The sequence below is a fragment of the Sminthopsis crassicaudata genome, chromosome 2 (assembly GCF_048593235.1).
Source record: "Sminthopsis crassicaudata isolate SCR6 chromosome 2, ASM4859323v1, whole genome shotgun sequence".
Taxonomy (NCBI): domain Eukaryota; kingdom Metazoa; phylum Chordata; class Mammalia; order Dasyuromorphia; family Dasyuridae; genus Sminthopsis; species Sminthopsis crassicaudata.
Genome location: NC_133618.1, coordinates 629,482,084 through 629,502,564, shown reverse-complemented (window position 1 = coordinate 629,502,564; position 20,481 = coordinate 629,482,084). Strand labels below are relative to the sequence as shown.

At 48.2% G+C, this 20,481-nt stretch overlaps 1 protein-coding gene across 1 annotated transcript in view; it reads left to right on the top strand.

Moving 5' to 3' along the window:
- Nucleotides 1-19,726, top strand: part of MMRN2 (multimerin 2) — a 47,913-nt gene extending 28,187 nt beyond the window's left edge. Inside the window, 5 exon segments of the mRNA XM_074296414.1 lie at nucleotides 1,222-1,328; nucleotides 2,193-2,273; nucleotides 3,501-3,674; nucleotides 4,284-6,134; nucleotides 18,233-19,726. Of these exon segments, the coding sequence (XP_074152515.1) occupies nucleotides 1,222-1,328; nucleotides 2,193-2,273; nucleotides 3,501-3,674; nucleotides 4,284-6,134; nucleotides 18,233-18,630 (2,611 nt within the window). The 3' untranslated portion in view covers nucleotides 18,631-19,726.
- The last annotated feature ends 755 nt before the right edge of the window (nucleotides 19,727-20,481 follow it).

Below are 20,481 nucleotides of genomic sequence, written 5' to 3'. Positions count from 1 at the left end.
CTGTCTTTCTCTCCCTCTGTGTCTCTGTCTTTCTCTTTGTGTCTGTCTCTTGTCTCTGTACCTCTGTCTCTCCGTTTCTCTCTGTCTATATCTGTCTCTGTGTGTGTCTCTGTCTGTCTGTCTCTATGTGTGTGTCCTTCTCTGTACATGTGTCTCTGTCTCTGTCTCTGTGTATCTGTCTCTGTCTCTCTGTGTCTCTGTCTCTTTTTATTCTCTTTCTTGACTATCATAGTTGAGAGAGAGCATGTCTCTGTGTCCATCTCTGTCTCTGTCTCTCTATATCTGTGTCTCTCTTTGTCTTTGTGTATCTGTCTTCTTTTTCTCTGTTTCTGTTTCTGCTTCTGTCTCTCTTTGTGTGTCTATCTCTGATTTACTGTCTCTGTGTCTCTCTGTATCTGTCTCTGTACCTCTGTTTCTGTATTTCACCAGTCTTCAGGCCATAGAATACTATAAAGCACCATTCACTATCTCAGATGGTATCTATGGCTTCACGTTTTTGGTAGCAACAGGCTTCCACAGACTCCATGTAATGATTGGATCACTTTTCCTAGTCGTTTGCCTTTTCTGGCTCTCTGTTTCTCTCTGTCTCTCCCTATCTCTGTCTCTGTCTCTCTCTGTGTCTGCCAGGCTGCTGTGTGTGTGTGTGTGTGTGTGTGTGTGTGTGTGTGTGTGTGTGTGTGTGTATCTATATCTATATATTTATTTAACTGTCTCTATCTCCATCCCAGCCTCTTTTTCTCTCTCTCATTTTCCTCCTTTTTTCCCTCCCTCCCTCTTTTTGTCTCTGTCTCTGTCCCTGTATCTCTCTGTCTTTTCTTCCTCCTCCTCCTCCTTCTCCTCCTCCTTCTACTCCTCCTCCTCCTCCTCCTTCTCCTCCTCCTTCTCCTCCTCCTCCTCCTCCTCCTCCTCCTCCTCCTCCTCCTCCTCCTCCTCCTCCTTCTCCTCCTCCTTCTACTCCTCCTCCTCCTCCTCCTCCTCCTTCTCTTCCTCCTCCTCCTTCTTCTCTTCCTCCTCCTCACCCAGCACCAAGGGAAACCTTCAGGTGTCTGGCCCTGGTTTGGGAGGGACCAGAAGGCTTTGGGCAGCGGGAAGCAGCAGGAGAGAGTGGACTGCTAAGATGGGGCAGGCTGGGAAGAAGGAGGGGAGGGTGACTCTCCAGCCCCGCAGCTTTTCTCCAGGGCTGAGTCAGCACGGGGTTCCCACGGTTTCCTGCCCTTCCAGGTACCGAGTCTCCCAGAAGCCCGTTTACCAGGTGAAGCAGAAAGTACACACGTCTGTGGTCTGGAAGTGCTGTCCGGGGCACAGTGGTGCTGACTGCAAACACTACGGTAAGTAGTTTCCATTTCCCAGCGGATGGAAAGTCAGGAGGGGGCGGCGGCTTGGGTGTGGAGTTCCTGGGGAGAGTCTTTAAGATGACAAAAGGGAATCCCCACCCCGCCCACCTCCTTGTGACTTCCTGTCTGCCCTAGCCTCCTTCAAACTCAGGGCAGGGGGGATGAGGAACAGAAACAACATCCCTACAGACCCTACAGGGGCCAAGCCCCGTGTCCTACGCTTCTCACAGATATTATCTCATTTGATCCTCACAACAACCCTTAGAAGTAGGTGCTGTTATTACTATCCCCCTTTTACCATTGAGGAAACTGAGGAAACCATCAGTAAAATGACTTCCCGGAGTCACACAGCTAGCAAGTATGCAAGACAAGATTGGAACTCAGGTTTTCCTGACTCCAGACCCACTACATCACTTAGTACGCTCAATCTCCCTCTGTATCTCCCCCTCTCACAAACCCTACCACCCAACTCTACTATGCAAAGCTATCTCTAACCACCTTGTGGATGTCAGCCATTACTGTTTGGTAATGCACTCAGGTTGGCAACTGAACAGTGTTTTAAGTGTGTTCCTTCTCAGCCTCAGTTTCCTCACCTGTAAAATGATGTAATCAGAAGATATGATCACAGAGAGGCCATCTAGGATTAAATTCAATGATCCTCTTCCCATTCCTGCTTATTCCTTCTTCCCCCATCCAATGCTTTATCTCACTCAGATTTCCTCCCTTTTCCTGACCATGGGAGAGATTCTGATAGCCAACTGGGTAGAAAGTACCATCCTGACCACCCCCCCCCCCGATTCTGTGAGTGCTCCCTCTCCATGATTCTACTTGAGCCCCTCTGCCACCTCTCTTTGGCAGACCCTTCAGGGATCTCAGAAGTGGACGACCAGAGTAAAGAGAAGCAGGACCCTGGGGAAGAAGCCTTGAGATACGAAACAGGTTTGCTGCTTTTCTGCTCGGGGAAACTGAGGTCTGTGGGGATTGGCTGCTGTATATTCCAGGGGGTGAAGAACAGCATCTATCTGACCTTCTCTAGAAGCTTTTGTCCATGGCTGTGGCTTGGACATTTCAGTCAACAAGTCAACAAATATCTAGTAGGTACTTGCTATGTGTCAGGTGCTGGGGACACAAAGGTAAAAATAAGTTTTTGCCCTTAACGATCATATCATCCAATAGAAGAAACTACGCATCAATAACTATGTACAAGAAGACACATATATGTGGGGGTACATATACATATGTTATGCATTTTTATGAGAGATTTCACATCCGCTCACCCCAAGATCTAATCCAAATAATCCCTTGGCTTTGTGACTTTTAAAAGGTCCAAGGGACATAATTTCTAGGTAATTAATCATAACACTAAATGCCCTAAATGCCAGCATTTTAATAAAAGGAGGTCTGCATTCAGGCTTTTATGCCCTTGGGAAAGGGTATTTCTGAAGGTGTTGATCAACTCTGATTGGATAATAGTAATAATAATAATAATAATAATAGAATGAGTATTACAATGAGGGCTGAGAGTGACATCATGTCATAGAAAGACCATCCCTATATCTAGACAACTATACCCTATGTCCAGCCTCTGGTAATCTATTCAAAGAGTTTATCGCCTCTCTCCCCCACCTGAAAAAAGCCTAATGGCTTCCCCACTTGAGTGGGATCTGAATAAGATTGTTAAAAAAAAAAAATGAATCCAATCTCATTATCAGCAACATGAGGACTTTACAAAAAGGGGAGATTCCGGATCTCCCCAAGTCATTGGTTATTAATAATCATTTCTCTTAGCTGCCCGATGGAGACTTCCAACCACTGAAAGCTGAGGCCATAGTTCAGAAACAATCTTTTCTGCCTTTCCTTGTGGTTACCATTTCTCATCAAGTACGAGATAAAAAGCTATGTCTGTTCTCTTCTCCGGACACATTCTTATAGAATGGAAAAATTTGGTTCCCTTTCAAAAAGTGACCCAGACCTGGTAGGAGACAAGAAGGTATTTCTTGGTACCTCCCAGAATGCTAGAGGAGGACCTTGAATTAGCCACTGCAATGCCCAAGTCCTCTATTCTAATGATCCCTCATAAAAGAAGTTCTGGGTAAGAAAGAGGGATATGTTTCTCCCCCCCCCCCCAAGCACCAGTATATTAATCAGTCTCTGTCTTGTGATCAGTCCCTCCTCCCAGTGAGCCCATGGAGTTCCGGAGAGCAATTGAACAACAGGAGGGTCTATTGGAAGACCTTCAGAATGACATCCACCAGGCAACCGGCAACCTTCTAGACCTGCAGAAGTCCCTGGAAAGTAACTATACAGCTGAAGAGATGGAGGCAAATCTAACCGAGCTCGGTAAGTGAGTTTTAATTCCAAGTCAAGGAAACCGTAGTCACTGGTGTAAATTTGTCCGAGGTCTAGGCCTCAGCACATTGCTTGTCGTATAGCAGGCATTTAATGTTGATTGTTTGATTGATCGATAAGGAAGATGCTCCGATAACTTGATATGAAGAGAACTGAGTGCTAGATCATAACTGAGCACGTATTTGGGTGAGAAGTGTGGGGAAAGGTGGCAGAACCACAGAATTATAGAGCTGGGCCCTATAATTATATATAATACAAACCCACTTTACTCCATCCTCTCGGGGCATCCCATAAAGCACTTCCAGCTGGTAAAAGACTCCCCAGAATGTGGCTACAGGCTGGACGCTCCCTAGGCTCCAGGGCAGAATGCACTGATGTCCCTTCTCACGGTCTGGAGGCCTGGCTTCTCACGCCAGGGACCAGGGAGAGGATGGTTGCTATCCAGACGGTCCTCAGTGACCCCATGTAGGCTGACAAGCCGTGGTGGGAGGAGGAAGGATCTTCTCTCTTTGGGCCTGAGTATGCCATCAAGGCCTGGCTTTCCATTTCGGAGAAGGGGAGCTGGGCCCAATGTGAAAGCCTCCCTTCTGTTGCTTACAGGGTCTGCAGATCCATCCCTTCAGCAGGTCCTCCCATCCCAGCTGGAGACCTTCCTGAAAAGTCACTTCAGCCCCGTCTGGAGAAGCTTCAACGACAGCCTCCTCAGGCTCTCTCAGACGGTGACGAACCTGTCGCTGGCCGTGGAGACCAATCGCCGAGACATCGAGAAACTCCGGGAGACCGCTGTGCCCAAGGCGGACCTCCAGGAGCTGGGCACCAAGTTTGAATCCAAAGTCCAGGAAAACGCCGCCAGAGTCAGCCAGCTGCGGCAGGACGTGGAGGGCCGGCTGCGCGACCAGCAGCTCGCCCTCACCCACAACCTGTCCGCGGTCAGGGCAGACACTGATCTGAAGGTGAAGAAGATCCAGAAGGCCCAAGAAGTTCAACTGCTCCTGAGCAACGCCAGCACGGCAGAATCAAAGGAGGAACAGGAGGACGTCCAGGTGAAGCTGGGGCTGCTGCAGAGCAACCTGTCCAAGCTGTGGGGGGCCTCAGGCCGGAGAGAGGAGGAGCTCCTGAGTGCCCTCCGGCAGCTCAACGAGACCTTGGCCAAGCAGGAGGAAGACATCAAGGAGCTCTTCATCGATTCCGATGAGAACTTTGAGCTGGGCACCAGGCTGGAGGGGCAGATGATGAGCACCGAGAGGAGCAGCAAAGCCATGATGGAGGAGCTCAGGGTCATCCTGATGGAGAAGTCCCTCATCATGGAGGAGATGAAGGAAGACTTTGAGAGGCAGATCCTTGACCTGAACTACACGCTCCACCACCTGCAAGGGAGCCAGTCGGACCTCATGAAATATGTGAAGGACTGCAATTGTCAGAAACTCTCCTTTGACCTGAGCCTCCTGCGCGAGGATCAGAGGAATGCCACTCGGTTTCTGGAAGAGACCCACTTGACCCTGGAGGACCAGAAGATGCTGGAGAGCTCTTCCATCAAGGCCCTGCGCAACGCCGCCGAGGACCTCGCCCTGTCCGTGGACGCCCAGAAGGAGGAGCTGGCCCGGGCCAAGGGGAGCATGGCCCTGCTCAAGGGGCAGGTCCAGGCCCTGGCGGGGGAGGTGGACGTGCTGAGGCGGGTGGACAGACACGTCTTCAGGGAGATCCGCTACCTCAACAACTCCTTCAGCTCCCTTCTGGAAGACGCCCTGAGGCACCAGCTCGTGCTGGTCACTCTGTTTGGAGAGGAGATGCTGGAGGAGATGACCGAGGAGGACGCCAGGCTGTCTTTGACCTACCTTCAGGTGGAGGATGCCCTGGATTATACATCGAGCAAGCTGAGAGAACACACCAGGGACCTGAAGGCCCTCGGGGAGAGAGTGGACTTACTGGAGAGTGCTGGCCAAGCTGAGCCCCAGGACTCTGGGCAGCCTGAGGCAGAAGTCCGGAGCAGGGAGGAACACCCGGAACCCAACCAGGAAGCCTCCGATGGAGCCGGCCTTCAGGAAAATGACCTGGCCAACATGAAGAGCGAGATCACACTCCTGGGCACTCAGATAGAGAAGCTGGAGTCCCAGATGAGCCATAGCCAAGGGTGCTGCCATCCTGCCGGGGCACCACCCCTCCATCCATCCCTGGAGAGCCTCCAGAGGGACGTCAGGGCTGTGAAGCAGGACCTGGGCCAGCATCTCCAGCTGTTCCAGGGCCTGTTTGGCAACTACGGAGAGCTGGTAGCCACAAACATCAGCGTGGACCTGGCAAAGCTTCTGACCATCCTTGACAAAAAGGGAAAGAAGCAACGGAGAGAGGAGGGGTCCCATCGAAAGAGGGACAAGAAGCAGGTAGAGAAATGGGGAGAGCAGCCATTCCCCGAGAACGGGAGGAGTGACCAGGCCCCCAAGCTCCTTAGGGAAGGTAAGAATTGGAAAGTGTTCATGCTGGGATGGGGGAAGTCTCCACAAAGTGGATCCTTAGAGGTCAAATTTACAGATGAAGTAAGGGCCAAAAAAGTTAAGGAATGGGTCTAAATTCAGAGGTAGCCAATTCATGCATCAATCAATATTTATTAAGTACCTACTATGTGCCAGGCAAAAGACAGTTCCTGCCCTCAAGGAGCTTCCATTCCTCTAGTATGGGAGATAACTTGCAGATAATCTGGCAAAGAAACCGGACTGGTTTGCCATTTCCTTCTCCAGCCCATTGTACAAATGAGGAAACTGAGGCAAACAGGGTGAGGTGACTTGGCCAGAATCATACAGCTAGGAAGTGTTTGAGGACAATTTTGAACTCAAGTTTTCCTGACTCCTGGCGCAGTGCTTCCTCTATGCCCAAATGCACTGGAATTAAGAGTGGGTGAGAAAAGCTCCCTGTAGAAAGTGGAAGTTTAGTTTCTACATAAAGGTAGCCTGAGAGGGCTTTTTAATCCATTTTAACACCCTGTGTTTACATAATATTTACACATTGAAGAGAAGTCTCACATTAGTAGCCAGAATTTGAACCAAAACCTCCGGGCACATAGTAGGTAGGCTTTGTCAATATTTCTTGATTGAATCCAAACTTAGTGGTATTTCTACTATAGCACAAAAGATGGGTGACTGAGCCCCAAAAAGTCATTAATTAATTTACCTATGGTACTACACCAGGTGCTTTCACCCTTCACTCACGTTTAGCCCCTTACAATCTAGTTTCCAACCCCACAGTTTGTCTCCTCCCAGGTCACCAAGGATGTCTCAACTGCTAAAGCCAGTGGTTCTTTCTCTCAAGTTTTTAATCCTTTTTGACTGCTCGGAAAGAGGATCCCACAAGTCAAGTCCAAACCCCTCATTTGACAGATGGGGAAACTGGGGCCTAGAGTAACTAAGAGAAGTTGTTTGCCTAACTGGGAAATTTAAGTGAGGAGGTCCTGATTAATTGAAGTTTTAAAAAATTCATTTTAAATGAAATACTTTGCAAAGAGCAGTGAATTTGGACCTGAATTCTATTTACTATCTGTGTGAATTGAGGTGTGTTAGATGACAACTGAGGTCCTTCTCCCCCTAGTTCAATGATCCTGGGATCCCTAATTGTAAAAATAATAACAATAGCTAACATTTACATAACACTTTTAGATGTTTGAAGAATTTTAAATATATTATCTCATTTCTACTATATACATGCACTCCTATTTTCCAAATAACGATGATGTTTCCATAAAATACATGAGTCTAAAATAACAGCATAATTTTAAGACGAGAGTGAACACACCACAATACATTCACCAAAGATAGACTTAGGTGCAGTAATGGTCATTTGGGGGGCAGCTAGGTGGTACAGTGCAGTCAGGAAGGCTCGTCTTTTGAGTTCAAATCCAGCCTCAGACACTCATTAGCCGTGGGACCCTGGGCAGGTCACCTCACCCTGTTTGTCTCAGTTTTCTCATCTGTAAAGTAAGTAGAGTAGAAAATGACCAATAGTGTCTCTGCCAAGAAAATCCCAAATAGGATCACAAAGGGTCAGATACAACTGGAATTGTGTCATTTTAGTTGTGGTGGTAGTCAATCCACAAGCATTTATTAGGCACTTATGATGTGGCAAGCACTAGGAATACAAAGAAGGGCAAAAATCCCATCCATTACCTCAAAGAGCTCCTATTCTAATGGGGGAGACAACTTGCAAAAAAAAATCACACACAGACACACACACACACACACACACACACACACACACACAGGATACCTATGGTAACCTCAGAGGGAAGACATTGACTGGGTTGGGAGTCCACTGGGAAAGGCCCCCAGTAAAAGGTAGGACTTAATTCGAGTCTTGAAAAAAGCCAGAGAAAGCAGGAAACAAAAGTAAGGATGGAGAGCTTCTAAGAGTAGAGGGCAGTTTGCTGCAAAGATACAGAAATGAAAGAGTTTTGTGTACAAGGAAGAAGAACAGTGTAGACAAAGCAGCAAGAAAACTGGAAAGCGAAGAAGGAGTCAAGCTGTAAAGAGTTTTCTTTGGTCCTGGAGGTCATAGGGAGTCAGTGATTTTTTCCTGAAGAAGGGAGGGACGTGCTCAGACCCGAACACTTTCCATGGTCTATTATACTTGACTAAACATTTCTCCAACTTTAGTTTATGTGAACAAACATTCATACAAGGCCACTTGATTTAAATACTAAATGAAAAATAGGAATGTAATTTTATTCAGTAGCAAGAACTACTTGAGCCCTTTGGATTCTTGATTGAATCCAAACCTAATGCAATAGGATCACAAACAAAGTTATTCCCCAAATTAGCCAACACTCACAACACTCACATTCACAATTCCTTAATCAGTAATTACTGATTAGCTACATATGGAATGACCTACCATTTCCTTTAATTCAGTGAAATAACTGGAAATAACTCAGATTCAATGGTTAACACCAGGCGTTCACTTCAAGAGAACAAGTACCTACTTGAGTCATGAGGAGGTTGAACTCATTAGCATTTTTCAGTTCCAAAGGATGTCTGACAGGTTTGCTTTTAACCACAGTCTTTTTACTGCCCAACACTTCAAAACACACTTCAAAACACACTCAGAGTGAAGGGGATTTTGCCTGACATCATTCAATCAAGTAAATCGCTTCCCTAGAATAAACATCATTTCTGTCAGATATTTGGATAACTTTGGGAAGGTAAATATGAGGCAGCCACATGAAAAGGATATCTGCTGAGATTCTTCCTTTGATGGGGGCTAGGCAGAAATCCACTCAACTGAAAATATCTAAAATGAAAAAAGCAATGATCTAGTTCCTGAGCTGGATGGTCCCCTCCTAAAGATGCTCTTCTTACTGGATTCTACGACACTTCTCTCTCCTGATTTTTCTCTTGCTACTGCTGCTGTTGCTTCTACTGCTGCTATTATTATTACTACTAGCTGACATTGCACTTACTATGGGCTAACCTTTACAGAAACTCTCTAATTTGATCATCACAACAATCCTAGAAGGAAGGAACTATTATTACCTCCATTTTGCAGATGAGGAAACTATGGCAAACAGGGATTAAGTGATTTGCTCAGCATTATTACACAGCTAGTAACCATCTGAAGCTGGATCCTGATTCCAGGCACCTGGTGCTCTATCCACTCCACCCCTGAGCTGCACGTAACCTGTCAGACTTTTCCTTAGAATTCTCCATTGCTGGTTCATCCGTCATTCACGTTCTGTCCCCCACACATAAGTGTCACCCGTCTCTCTGCACCAGGCCCCTTTTCTGTCCAATTCATTACCACTTCCAAGGAGATAATTCCCAAATCTATTTATCCAGGTCTAGTCACTCCTAAGCTCCAATCCCAGATAGATCTTAGATAGATCACCAGTCTTAGATCTGCCAGGCATCTCAAATACAGTGTGTCTGAAATGCTGTCCCTAAATCTCTCCCTCTCTGGAGCTTCCCTGTTTCTGCCAAGAATGTCACTCAGGGTTCAGACCTCCGAGCTGTCCCACAAAGCATCATTCATTCAGTCAATAAGCCTTTGTTTAATTGTTTAATGCCTATTGCGTGCCAGGCACTTGGGATGCAAACACAAAACTGAAACTTGCCCAGCAGCACTCAAGGGACTTACCTTCTAAATGGGAAGAGACAAGACACGAAAGCCGAGAAATTAATTCACGAATGTAGGTGACACCTGGTGGGGCTTAGAGATAGGTCTCATAGAGACGATGACCTGGAGAAAATGCAGATTTTAAGAGTGAGAAGTGGAGCAGAAACACTTTCAAGGCTGGAATGACGATGTAAACAAATACACAGAGAGAGGGGATATCGTGTCATATTCTGGGAACAATTGCAGGCTGGTCTGGCTAACACATAGAGTGAATGAGAGTGGTTTAATTATCCTGGAAATGTCATCTGGGGACAATCTGTGGAAGGCCTTAAAAGTCCAAATGAGGAATTTGCATTTTATCCTCAAGCTAGAAGGGAATCCTAGCAACTTTTCCGGTGGAGGAGCTGAGAGAGGAGGCCAGATCTTTGTTTTAGGATCATCATTATAGCAGTTGTGTAAAGAATAGAGATATTAAAGGAAGGGAAACCAATTAGGAGACATTTGTGACTGGATGAGGGAGTGGTTGTTTGAGCAGAGAGAATTAGAATAGACATTGTAGAGGCAGAAGCAACAAGACTTGTCGTCACTTGGAAATGGAGGTTGAGGAAAGGAAAGAATGGGAAATGACTGAAGTTGAGAACCTGGATGACGGGAAGGATGGCCATGGCCTTGACAGAAATAGGGGTATCAAGAAGAAAGGATATTGGAGGGTGGAGAAGGGGCATGCAAAGTCATCACAAGTTTTGGATAAGAAGAGTTTGAGATGGCCATGGGACACGGGGTTAGAAATGCCAAAAGACAGCTGGTAATATAGGGCTAGAGTTCAGGAAAGACTGTGCTGGATATATTGATCTGGGAGCCTTCTGTATTGGGATGATCATTGAACCAGTGGGAATGGATGAGATAGGTCACTGAGAGAAAATATGGAAAAAATCCCATCCCAGAGCCTTGAGCTGCATGCTCTTGTACACACTCTGCATCTGCCCATTCCTGAGATATCATCCCCTGTTTCTTCTCCCTTTTGTGGCTACACTTTTTGAGAAGACCATCTACAAGAGATGTTTCTGCTGCTTCTTTCTCACTTTTTTCTTAACTCTATCGTCTTGGCTTCCAGGCTTATTATTTAACCAAACCTGTGCTCTCCAGTCACCAATGATCTTTGAATGGCTCATCCTCCCTGATCTCTCTCTCTCCTTTGCCACTGTGGATCACTCTTCCTCCTCAAATATTCTGCTGTCTGGTTTCTATGGTATCGCTGTCTGCGTCGATGTTTCTGTCTCCTCCACTAGATCTTTGTCCAGGCTACATCCACCCACAGTGGGGCTCCCCAAGGAGCCCCCTTCTCTTCTCCCTCTCTATTATTTCACTTGGTGATCTCATCAGCTCTCATGGTTTCAACTACCTAACATGTCTCTGCAGAGAACTCTCAGATTTGCTTGTTCAGCCCTAACCTTTCTCCCCATCTTAGTCTCTCATCTCCAACTGCCTTTTAGACATCTGAAGCGGAATGTCTCACGGTCATCTTGAACTCAATGCACCATCTTTCCCCTTGCAACCTCTCTTCTGCCTGGCTTCCCTGTTATTGCTGAGGGGGCCCTCTTTGTCATTATTACTGAGACAGAGAAACTTAGAAAAAGTCACAGGGAGAGACAGAGAGAGAAAGAGAAACAGAGACGCACAGAGAGATAGAGACAGAGACAGAGAACTGCCCGGGGAAAGGACTATGAGATCAGAAAACACCTAGACAAACTGACTATCCCTCTGTAGTGTGGTTAATGATAATAATAATGGCCATGATTATGGTAATAATCACAATAATAATTAACATGATGATGATAATGATGATAATAATTATTATATAGCTTTTTAAAATCGGGAGAGCACTTTACAAACTTTTCATCTGATCCTCCCAACAGCCCTGGAAGGAAGTACTATTATTCTTCTCGTTTTACAGTTGAGGAAATGGAGGCAGGCAGAAGTGACTTACCCAGAGTTCCATAGCTACTAAGCTCAGCTTTGAACTCGCATTTTCTTGACTCCAGCGGTCTCCCCACTGTGCTGCCTGGGTGTCTAGTTACCACCTGGCCATCCTTTATGGCCTGATGGGAAAGTCCCCCCACCCCTTATCAGAAACTAGAGAAAAGGAGCCGAGAATGGGGCGAAAGTTAAGGGAGAAGCAGAACCGGGAGAGGAGGAGCTTCTGCCCAAAGTAGGAGGCGATGGCCTCTTCTGAGAGGAAGGGGTTTGCAAGGCTGGAGGAGGAAGGAAAGGCTTGGAACCGCTCCTCTGGGTGTCTGATAGGCTAGTTCCCTATGACCCTGACAGCCCAGCAAGGGAAAGGATCATGGAGGGGCTGCCCCTCCAGGAGGCTCTTGCTGCCACGGCTTCTTGTCCTCCTGAATCAGGGTGGGCCGCACTTCCCGCCACTGCTCCATTTGGGGGTTCAGAGGCTGCTGCTGCTTAAGCATTCTCCTTTTCCTTCCAACAACGGGAGCCCACATTTATCAAGCACTTCAAGGCTTACAGTTAGGTTCTGTTATTAATCCCATTTTACAGATTATAATACAGCGCCGTGTCCCGCAGATGCAGGTACCTATCCCACCCCCACCGATCCCTGGGCCGGCAGCAATGACTACTTGTGGGCTCCGGCCCGCTGGCCCCCGCCAGTTCCTTTCCACGGGGGACACTGGCGTGGGCTTCCTCCTTTACGGAGGCGGGAGCCCTGGTCCCCAGAGAAGACTTGGGCCAGCGGAGTGAGGGCCTCCTTCCTGTGCAGATCTGGGCAATCCTGAGATTCAGGGCCTGGGAGGACCACATCAAAGCCTGGTCCCAGATCTGCTGTGTGACACCCCCACCTCCTGGCAGCAAGTGGAATGGCAGCCTGGCCAAAGGCACCCTCGGGGGCTGCTGAAGGTGTCTCTGAGCAGGAAAGGAAGGAGAGGGCTGGCCGCCCCGCCCACCAAGGCTCCCACTCGCCTCCCGAGTGGCCGCGGGCCGCCGGCTGGTTCCACGGAGCTCTGAAGACCAGTGTCCAAACCCAGCTCCTTTACTCGCCGAGTGCTCCGAGCAGCTCATTTCAACTCTGGTGCCTCGGTTTGTCCATCTGTACAACGGGAGCATAATAAGAGCGCCTCCCCCAGGGGGGTTGTGAGGAGCACATGAGATGTTTGTAAAGTTCGCAGGTGGGGTTATCACTGCGGCCCTTCAGTAAGAGGCCGTGCGGGCGGAGGAGAGAAGGCCATCCCCATAGTGGAGAGTGCGTGACTGCCGTTGGGTTTCTAAGGAATGCAAGGGGGGGGGGGGGTCACTCTCCTAGGTCTGAGCAGGATTTCATCTTTGGAGACCCAGCCCCATCCACTTCCCTACAGCTGGAATCTCGGGCCTCCGAGAGCTAAGTGCTTGCTCCGGATCCCGGCGGGCCGGAGCTGGAGCCAGATGTTCTGTGTGTGTGAGTGTGTGTGTATGTGAGTGTGTGAGTGTGTGTGTGAGTGTGTGTGTGTATGTGAGTGTGTGAGTGTGTGTGTGTGTGTGTGAGTGTGTGTGTGTATGTGTCTGTGTGTGTGTGTATGTGAGTGTGTGTGTGTATGTGAGTGTGTGAGTGTGTGTGTGTGAGTGTGTGTGTTGTGTGAGTGTGTGTGTGTATGTGTCTGTGTGTGTGAGTGTGTGTGTGTATGTGAGTGTGTGTGTATGTGAGTGTGTGTGTGTTGTGTGAGTGTGTGTGTGTATGTGTCTGTGTGTGTGTGTATGTGTGTGTGTGAGTGTGTGTTGTGTGAGTGTGAGTGTGTGAGTGTGTGTGAGTGTGTGTGTGTATGTGAGTGTGTGTGTGAGTGTGTGTGTGTGAGTGTGTGTGTGTTGTGTGAGTGTGTGTGTATGTGTCTGTGTGTGTGTGAGTGTGTGTGTGTATGTGAGTGTGTGTGTGTATGTGAGTGTGTGTGTGTGTGTGAGTGTGTGTGTGTTGTGTGAGTGTGTGTGTATGTGTCTGTGTGTGAGTGTGTGTGTGTATGTGAGTGTGTGTGTATGTGAGTGTGTGTTGTGTGAGTGTGAGTGTGTGTGTGTGTGAGTGTGTGTATGTGAGTGTGTGTGTGTATGTGAGTGTGTGTTGTGTGAGTGTGAGTGTGTGAGTGTGTGAGTGTGTGTGAGTGTGTGTTGTGTGAGTGTGAGTGTGTGAGTGTGTGTGAGTGTGTGTGTGTGTATGTGAGTGTGTGAGTGTGTGTGTGTATGTGAGTGTGTGAGTGTGTGTGTATGTGAGTGTGTGTGTGTGTGTATGTGAGTGTGTGAGTGTGTGTGTGTTGTGTGAGTGTGTGTGTGTGTGTGTCTGTGTGTGTGAGTGTGTGTGTGTATGTGAGTGTGTGTTGTGTGAGTGTGAGTGTGTGTGTGTGAGTGTGTGTGTATGTGAGTGTGTGTGTGTATGTGAGTGTGAGTGTATGTGTGTATGTGAGTGTGTGAGTGTGTGTGTGTTGTGTGAGTGTGTGTGTATGTGTCTGTGTGTGTGTGTATGTGTGTGTGTATGTGAGTGTGTTGTGTGAGTGTGAGTGTGTGTGTGTGTGAGTGTGTGTGTTGTGTGTGTGTGTGTATGTGTCTGTGTGTGTGTATGTGAGTGTGTGTGTGTATGAGTGTGTGTTGTGTGAGTGTGAGTGTGTGAGTGTGTGTGTGTGTATGTGAGTGTGTGTGTATGTGAGTGTGTGTTGTGTGAGTGTGAGTGTATGTGTGTGTGTGAGTGTGTGTGTGTATGTGAGTGTGTGAGTGTGTGTGTGTGTATGTGAGTGTGTGTGTGTATGTGAGTGTGTGTGTATGTGAGTGTGTGAGTGTGTGTGTTGTGTGAGTGTGTGTGTATGTGTCTGTGTGTGAGTGTGTGTGTGTGTGTATGAGTGTGTGTTGTGTGAGTGTGAGTGTGTGTGTGTGAGTGTGTGTGTATGTGAGTGTGTGAGTGTGTGTGTGTATGTGAGTGTGAGTGTGTGTGTATGTGAGTGTGTGAGTGTGTGTGTGTATGTGAGTGTGTGTGTGTTGTGTGAGTGTGTGTGTATGTGTCTGTGTGTGTGTGAGTGTGTGTGTATGTGAGTGTGTGTTGTGTGAGTGTGAGTGTGTGAGTGTGTGTGTGTCTGTGTGTCCTCGTCCCTCCGCCATCCTTAGAGCCTAACGTTTACTCCCTCCCAGTCAGCAGGCTTCCATCACAGGAAACAGCTTTTATTAAGCACTTAATGTATACCCAGCCCAGCGCTAACCACCAAGCAGCGCTAAAAAAGCCTTCAAGGGGCTCGCTGATGGGGGCGGTGATGGGGGGTGGCAGGCGAGATTCCCACGTTGGTACAACTGCCCTGGGACAGTTCGCCCATCACGCGCTTCCGCTTCCTTTGCTCGGAACCACGATAACGTCTCGTGCCCTTGCTGCGCCCGCTCGTTGCCGGGATCACCGGGGGCTCCGGACTGAAAGCCTACCTGGGCAGGTTATCTACTCTCGCGTGGCCACGCGGTGGCGCCAAAGTGCGCACGATGCAGCGCTAGACTCAAAGGTGGCCGGGGACGCTCACTGGCTGGGGATGGTGGGAAAAACCCTCGTCTGTCTTTGCCTCAGTTTCCCCATCTGTAAAACGTGCTTGGAAGGAAGCGGCAAATCTCCCAGTATCTTTCCCAAGAGAACCCCAAACGGGGTCATGAATCAGACGTGGCGGCACACACACATTCACACATTCTCACACACATTCACAATCACACACACACCCATACACACACACATTCACAATCACACACACACACACTCACACACATATTCACAATCACACACATTCACACACTCACACACACACACATTCACAATCACACCCATACACACACAGACACACATTCACAATCACACACACACACACACCCATACACACACATTCACAATCACACACACACACACTCACACACACACATTCACAATCACACCCATACACACTCACACAGACACATTCACTCACACACACACACACTCACACGCACACATTCACAATCACACCCATACACACTCACACAGACACATTCACTCACACACACACACACTCACACGCACACATTCACAATCACACACACACACACCCATACACACACACATTCACAATCACACACACACACACACATTCACAATCACACCCATACACACACACACTCACACACACACACACACTCACACACACACTCACACACGCACACATTCACAATCACACACACACACGCACACACAATTTCCTCATCTATAAAATGAAGGGACTGGATTAAGTGCTCCAGAAATCCACTTCCCGCTCTAGATTTTTAAGGCGCCGAGGGAAACCAGGAGAGGGGCCAAGTGAATACTTATCACTAGCCTTCAGTAGCATCTCCCAACAGTCCTTTGGGGAGGTGCTTGGATTAGCCCCATTTTGCAGGGACCGAATCCGGGCTGAGGCAAAACCTCGCCAGAAATGTCTGAGGGGGGAACAAAGCCCAGGGCCAGAGATCGGTCCACAAGGGCCCTCGCTGCCCCTCAAGCTCTAGGACCCATTTCTCACCCACTAGAACACTGGGGAGAGGAAAGGTGGCAGGTTCCACCCCTGTGGATAGGAAAGCGAAGATTTAGATCTGGGTGACACCCAGAAGCTCATCTGGCCAGACTCCTCCGAACTGTGCCGATGAGGGAAGCAGGCCCCGGTGACTTATGCACAGTCACCGTCGGTGGCGGAGCGGGGATGGGACGCAGCAGGACCTTGGGTCTCAAACCTCTTTCCAGTGCCCTGGCATTGGGGGAGGGGAGCGGGAGGAGCAGATTTTCCTTAGAACTTGGATAAAGAATGTAACAAGGAGCTCATTGCCTCGCACTGTGCGGCCCTGGCGCCCGGACAAGGGGCTCGGCCTGGGGGAGAGGAAGTTTCCTCAAGGGAGGAATGAGGGTAACGCTGGGGGCCCAGGGCTGCGCGGGGGGCGGGGGGGCCCTCGGTAAACTTGGAAAAAGCTCGAGGTGTGAACTGTTGCCGCAGTTAATCTCAGAGGTGTTTTCCGCTTCCTTCAGAAACAAAGTGCTAAAAACAGATAAGGAAGGAGATCAAAGGAGGGCTTGGGAGCGAATGGAGTTCTGTTAAAGGCTGATGGGGGGGGGGGGGGAGGATCAGATCAGCCGGTTAGGTGAATTTCGAAGAGCTCTGGGAACTCCAGTGGGGAGGAAGGAGGCCGGAAACTCCAGGCGGGGAGACACTGGATCGGCTCGTCTACACCTCCCTCCCCTACTGAGTTCTCCGGAGCAGGAGCAAGAACAATAGTTTTAGAGTTCATTCTCATCTTACCACCCCAAGAACCTCTCAAATTGCAGGCGATCACCACATTAAAATAATACGGGGCGGGGGCGGGGGGGCTGTGGAGAGGGAGGAGCTGGATTCAAATCTCAGCTTTGCTATTTGCCCCCTTTGGGATCTCCGGGGCAAGTTTCTTCTTCCTGCATTTGTAGAAGGAGGAGTTTGGGTTCCATCTGCGAGGAGTCTCCTCTGTATACCCGGAGCATCCCAATTGGGCGGACGTTGTTCAGGCATCTTCAGCCACATCCCATTCTCTGGGACCTCATTTGAGGTTTTTTGGGGGCCAAGATGGTGGAGTGGTCGGTCAGTTCCTTCTCCGGTTTATTTTACAGATAAGGAAACTGAGGCAAACACGGTGGAGTGACTTGCCCAGGTGCTACAGCTAGTATCTGAGGCAGGGTTTGAACCTTGTCTTCCTGACTCCAGCCCAGAGCTCTGTCCACTGTGCCCCTAACTGGGACGTATGACAGATGCTTTAAAAAATAATAATAAAAAATAAAAACGTCTTGCGGATTTATTTTTGCTCTGAATAAATTACTTTTGTCAATGGAAAGGATAAAAGCATAAAGTATCTTCTCTTCATAGAATAATAATTGCACCGTAAGTGGACAGAGCAAACAGCATCACTCCCAGCCCAGTTTTGTGCTGCTTAGCGCATGCTTCGGGAGAAAATTATTTTTTAATGTCTAGCTGTCCACCTGCCCAAATATTTGCTAAAATTGAAGTGGAATAGAAAGGAATGGAACCCAGCATCACACTCTGGATATCACCCACACTGAGTGGGTGATGACGAGATGGGTCTAGAATTAGGCAGACCTGAGTAAAAATCTGGCCTCAGACACTCACTAGTTGTGTGTCTCTGCGCAAGTCACTTAACCTGCCTGCCTCAGTTTCCTCATCTGTAAAACTGGCATAATCCTTGCAATTCTCTCCCTCGGGGGGGGGGGGGGGCTGACAAAAGCCATTTTGACCTAAAACAGGCTCAGAGACCTTTAGAGGTTCATCCAGTTCCTCCCCGACCAGTTCCTCCCCACCTCTTAAATTTCAGATGAGGAAACTGAGGCAAGTGAAGGGACACAAGTAATGTGAGATTTCGAATTCAGCTCCCTCTCATCCTCTCATGCGTCCCTGTTCTTCCTGTCTGCTTTCCAGGACCCTCCGTGGCCTTTTACGCCGCCTTTCCCCAAGGGACCCACGACCTTCGACAGCCAGTGAAGTTCAACGTCACTCAACTGAACCTCGGGGACTGCTACGTCCCGGAGCACGGCTTCTTCCGAGTGCCGGAGCGCGGAGTCTACCTGATTGCCGTGAGCGCCGAGTTCGGCCCGGGGCTGGGCGAGGGTCAGCTGGTGCTCGGGGGCCGACTCAGGACGTCGGTCTCTAGCGGCTCAGAGGAGCCCACGGCCGCCGGAACAACCACCGCGGCCACCTTCGCGGTGACCGAGCTGCAGAAGGGGGAAAGGGTTTGGTTCGAGCTCACCAAAGGCTCCCTGGCCAGGAAGAATCCCAGTGGGACGGCTCTGGGCGGCTTCCTGGTGTTCAAGACTTGAACCCAGAGCCCTACTCTGATTCCTCTCCCCATAGAGGCTGAGTGCCGGACCGTGATCCCGCCGTCCTGCTGCGGTAGCCCTACATGCTCCCTAGAACTTCTGGCCAAAGCTGGTCTGGGTCTCAGGCCTCATACTCTGGGTATCCCCTGATATCCGAGAGCCTGGAGAGGCCGGCTACAGTCCACAGATTCGGCCTTGAGGATTGGGCAAGTCCCAAACTGGGGTTTGGCTAAAACCTAAAACGAGATTTAAAGCCCCTCTGTTGGGGGTAGGGCTGCCCTTGACTCCCTCCGGGAGGCTCTCCACCTTTTCTGAGACTGGCAGTTTTTCTAGAACTCTTTAAACCTCTTCCCCTTGGTTTCTTTCCCATTATCATGAGGTGCACCCCGTGGGGAGAGACCGCAGCTGTCCAGTATAATTTAATTGTATTTATTTAATAGGGTGCTAAGTATCCAGGACACAAAGAAAGGGAAAAACAACGAATCTGCCCTTGAGGAGGCCATGTTTTTATGCTGGAAACATCAAAGTAAGCTTAGGAAACTTGACCTGCTCAAGAAAATGGCAGCTTCTTTTTGTGTTGGCTAAGAATTGGAAATCAATTCTCCATCAATTGGGGAAGGGCTGGACAAACTGGGGTGTGTGTTTGTAAAGGAGTATTACTGTGCTATGAGAAATGACTAGGAGGATGATTTCAGAAAAACCTGGAAAGACTTCCATGAACTGATGCACAGCGAAGTGAACAGAACCAGCATTGTATACAGTAGCATCGATATTGTTTGATAAAGAATTGTGAAGGACTTAGCTGTTCTCAGCAATACAGTGATCCAACCCTATCCCAAAGGACTTGTGATGATGCATATTATCTGCCTCCACAGAAAGAACTGAGATTGATTGACTACAGACTGAAACATGCTATTTTTCTCTTATTTTTTCCTATTCTAGTTTTCTTGTACAAAATGACTACTATGGAAATGTTTAACATAATTGCACAACTATAACCTGTATTTGATTGCTTGCTGTCTCAGGGAAGGGGGAAAGGGGGACTCAAAATTCTAAATAAACATGTTTAACAATTGGAAGAAAAAAAAAAAAGAAAGAAGAAAGAAAATGGCAGCTGCTAAGAACGGATGTTTTTCAACAAGAATGCTCCATTTGGAGCATTATTAGTAACTTCATGACCATAGGAGATAAAGAGAAAACCAAAAGTGACTACACTTAACCTACCCTAAGACCAAAACATTTGAGAGTACCAGAGGCCCACAGAGAAAGTCAAATTCAATTCTTTTGCTTTAGAGATGAGGAAAATGATAAGAAACCTCTGGCTCCTGGGCATGAAGAGAACCAGGGTCCTTCCTTTGGTACCTGAAACCTACTGGGTTCATTCATAATTTCCCTTTAACTGATAAGTATTTCTCATCCCTTCCTTTACCCTTTGGTTTAAGAATCCTTAAAGTAAAATGGAAGGACTGTGGGGTAAATTAGTTTTTTTTAATTTTAATTTTTAAAATAGAAATGTCTTTCTTAATTTCTCATAGATTCATAGATTTTTAGAACTATAACTAGGATGTGGTGACCAACACTTTGCTCTTGGGCAGGAAAATTTAAAGGATTATCAAAATGGGAAATTATAAAGAAATACTAACTAGCACTTGCTTTCATTACATGGGAAGCCACCAGACCACTGCTTCCTTTCTCAGTTGGCTTCAGTCCAGCTAAGTTCGACTCTAACCAGGTCCTGCTCTATTTCTCTCCCCACTCCCCCCTTATCCCATTGCAGAAGTTCCTCCAGCACAGGCCTGTTCTCTATTACTTCCCCTCAACGATTCAAAGACAACTTGTTCTAAATTGGAA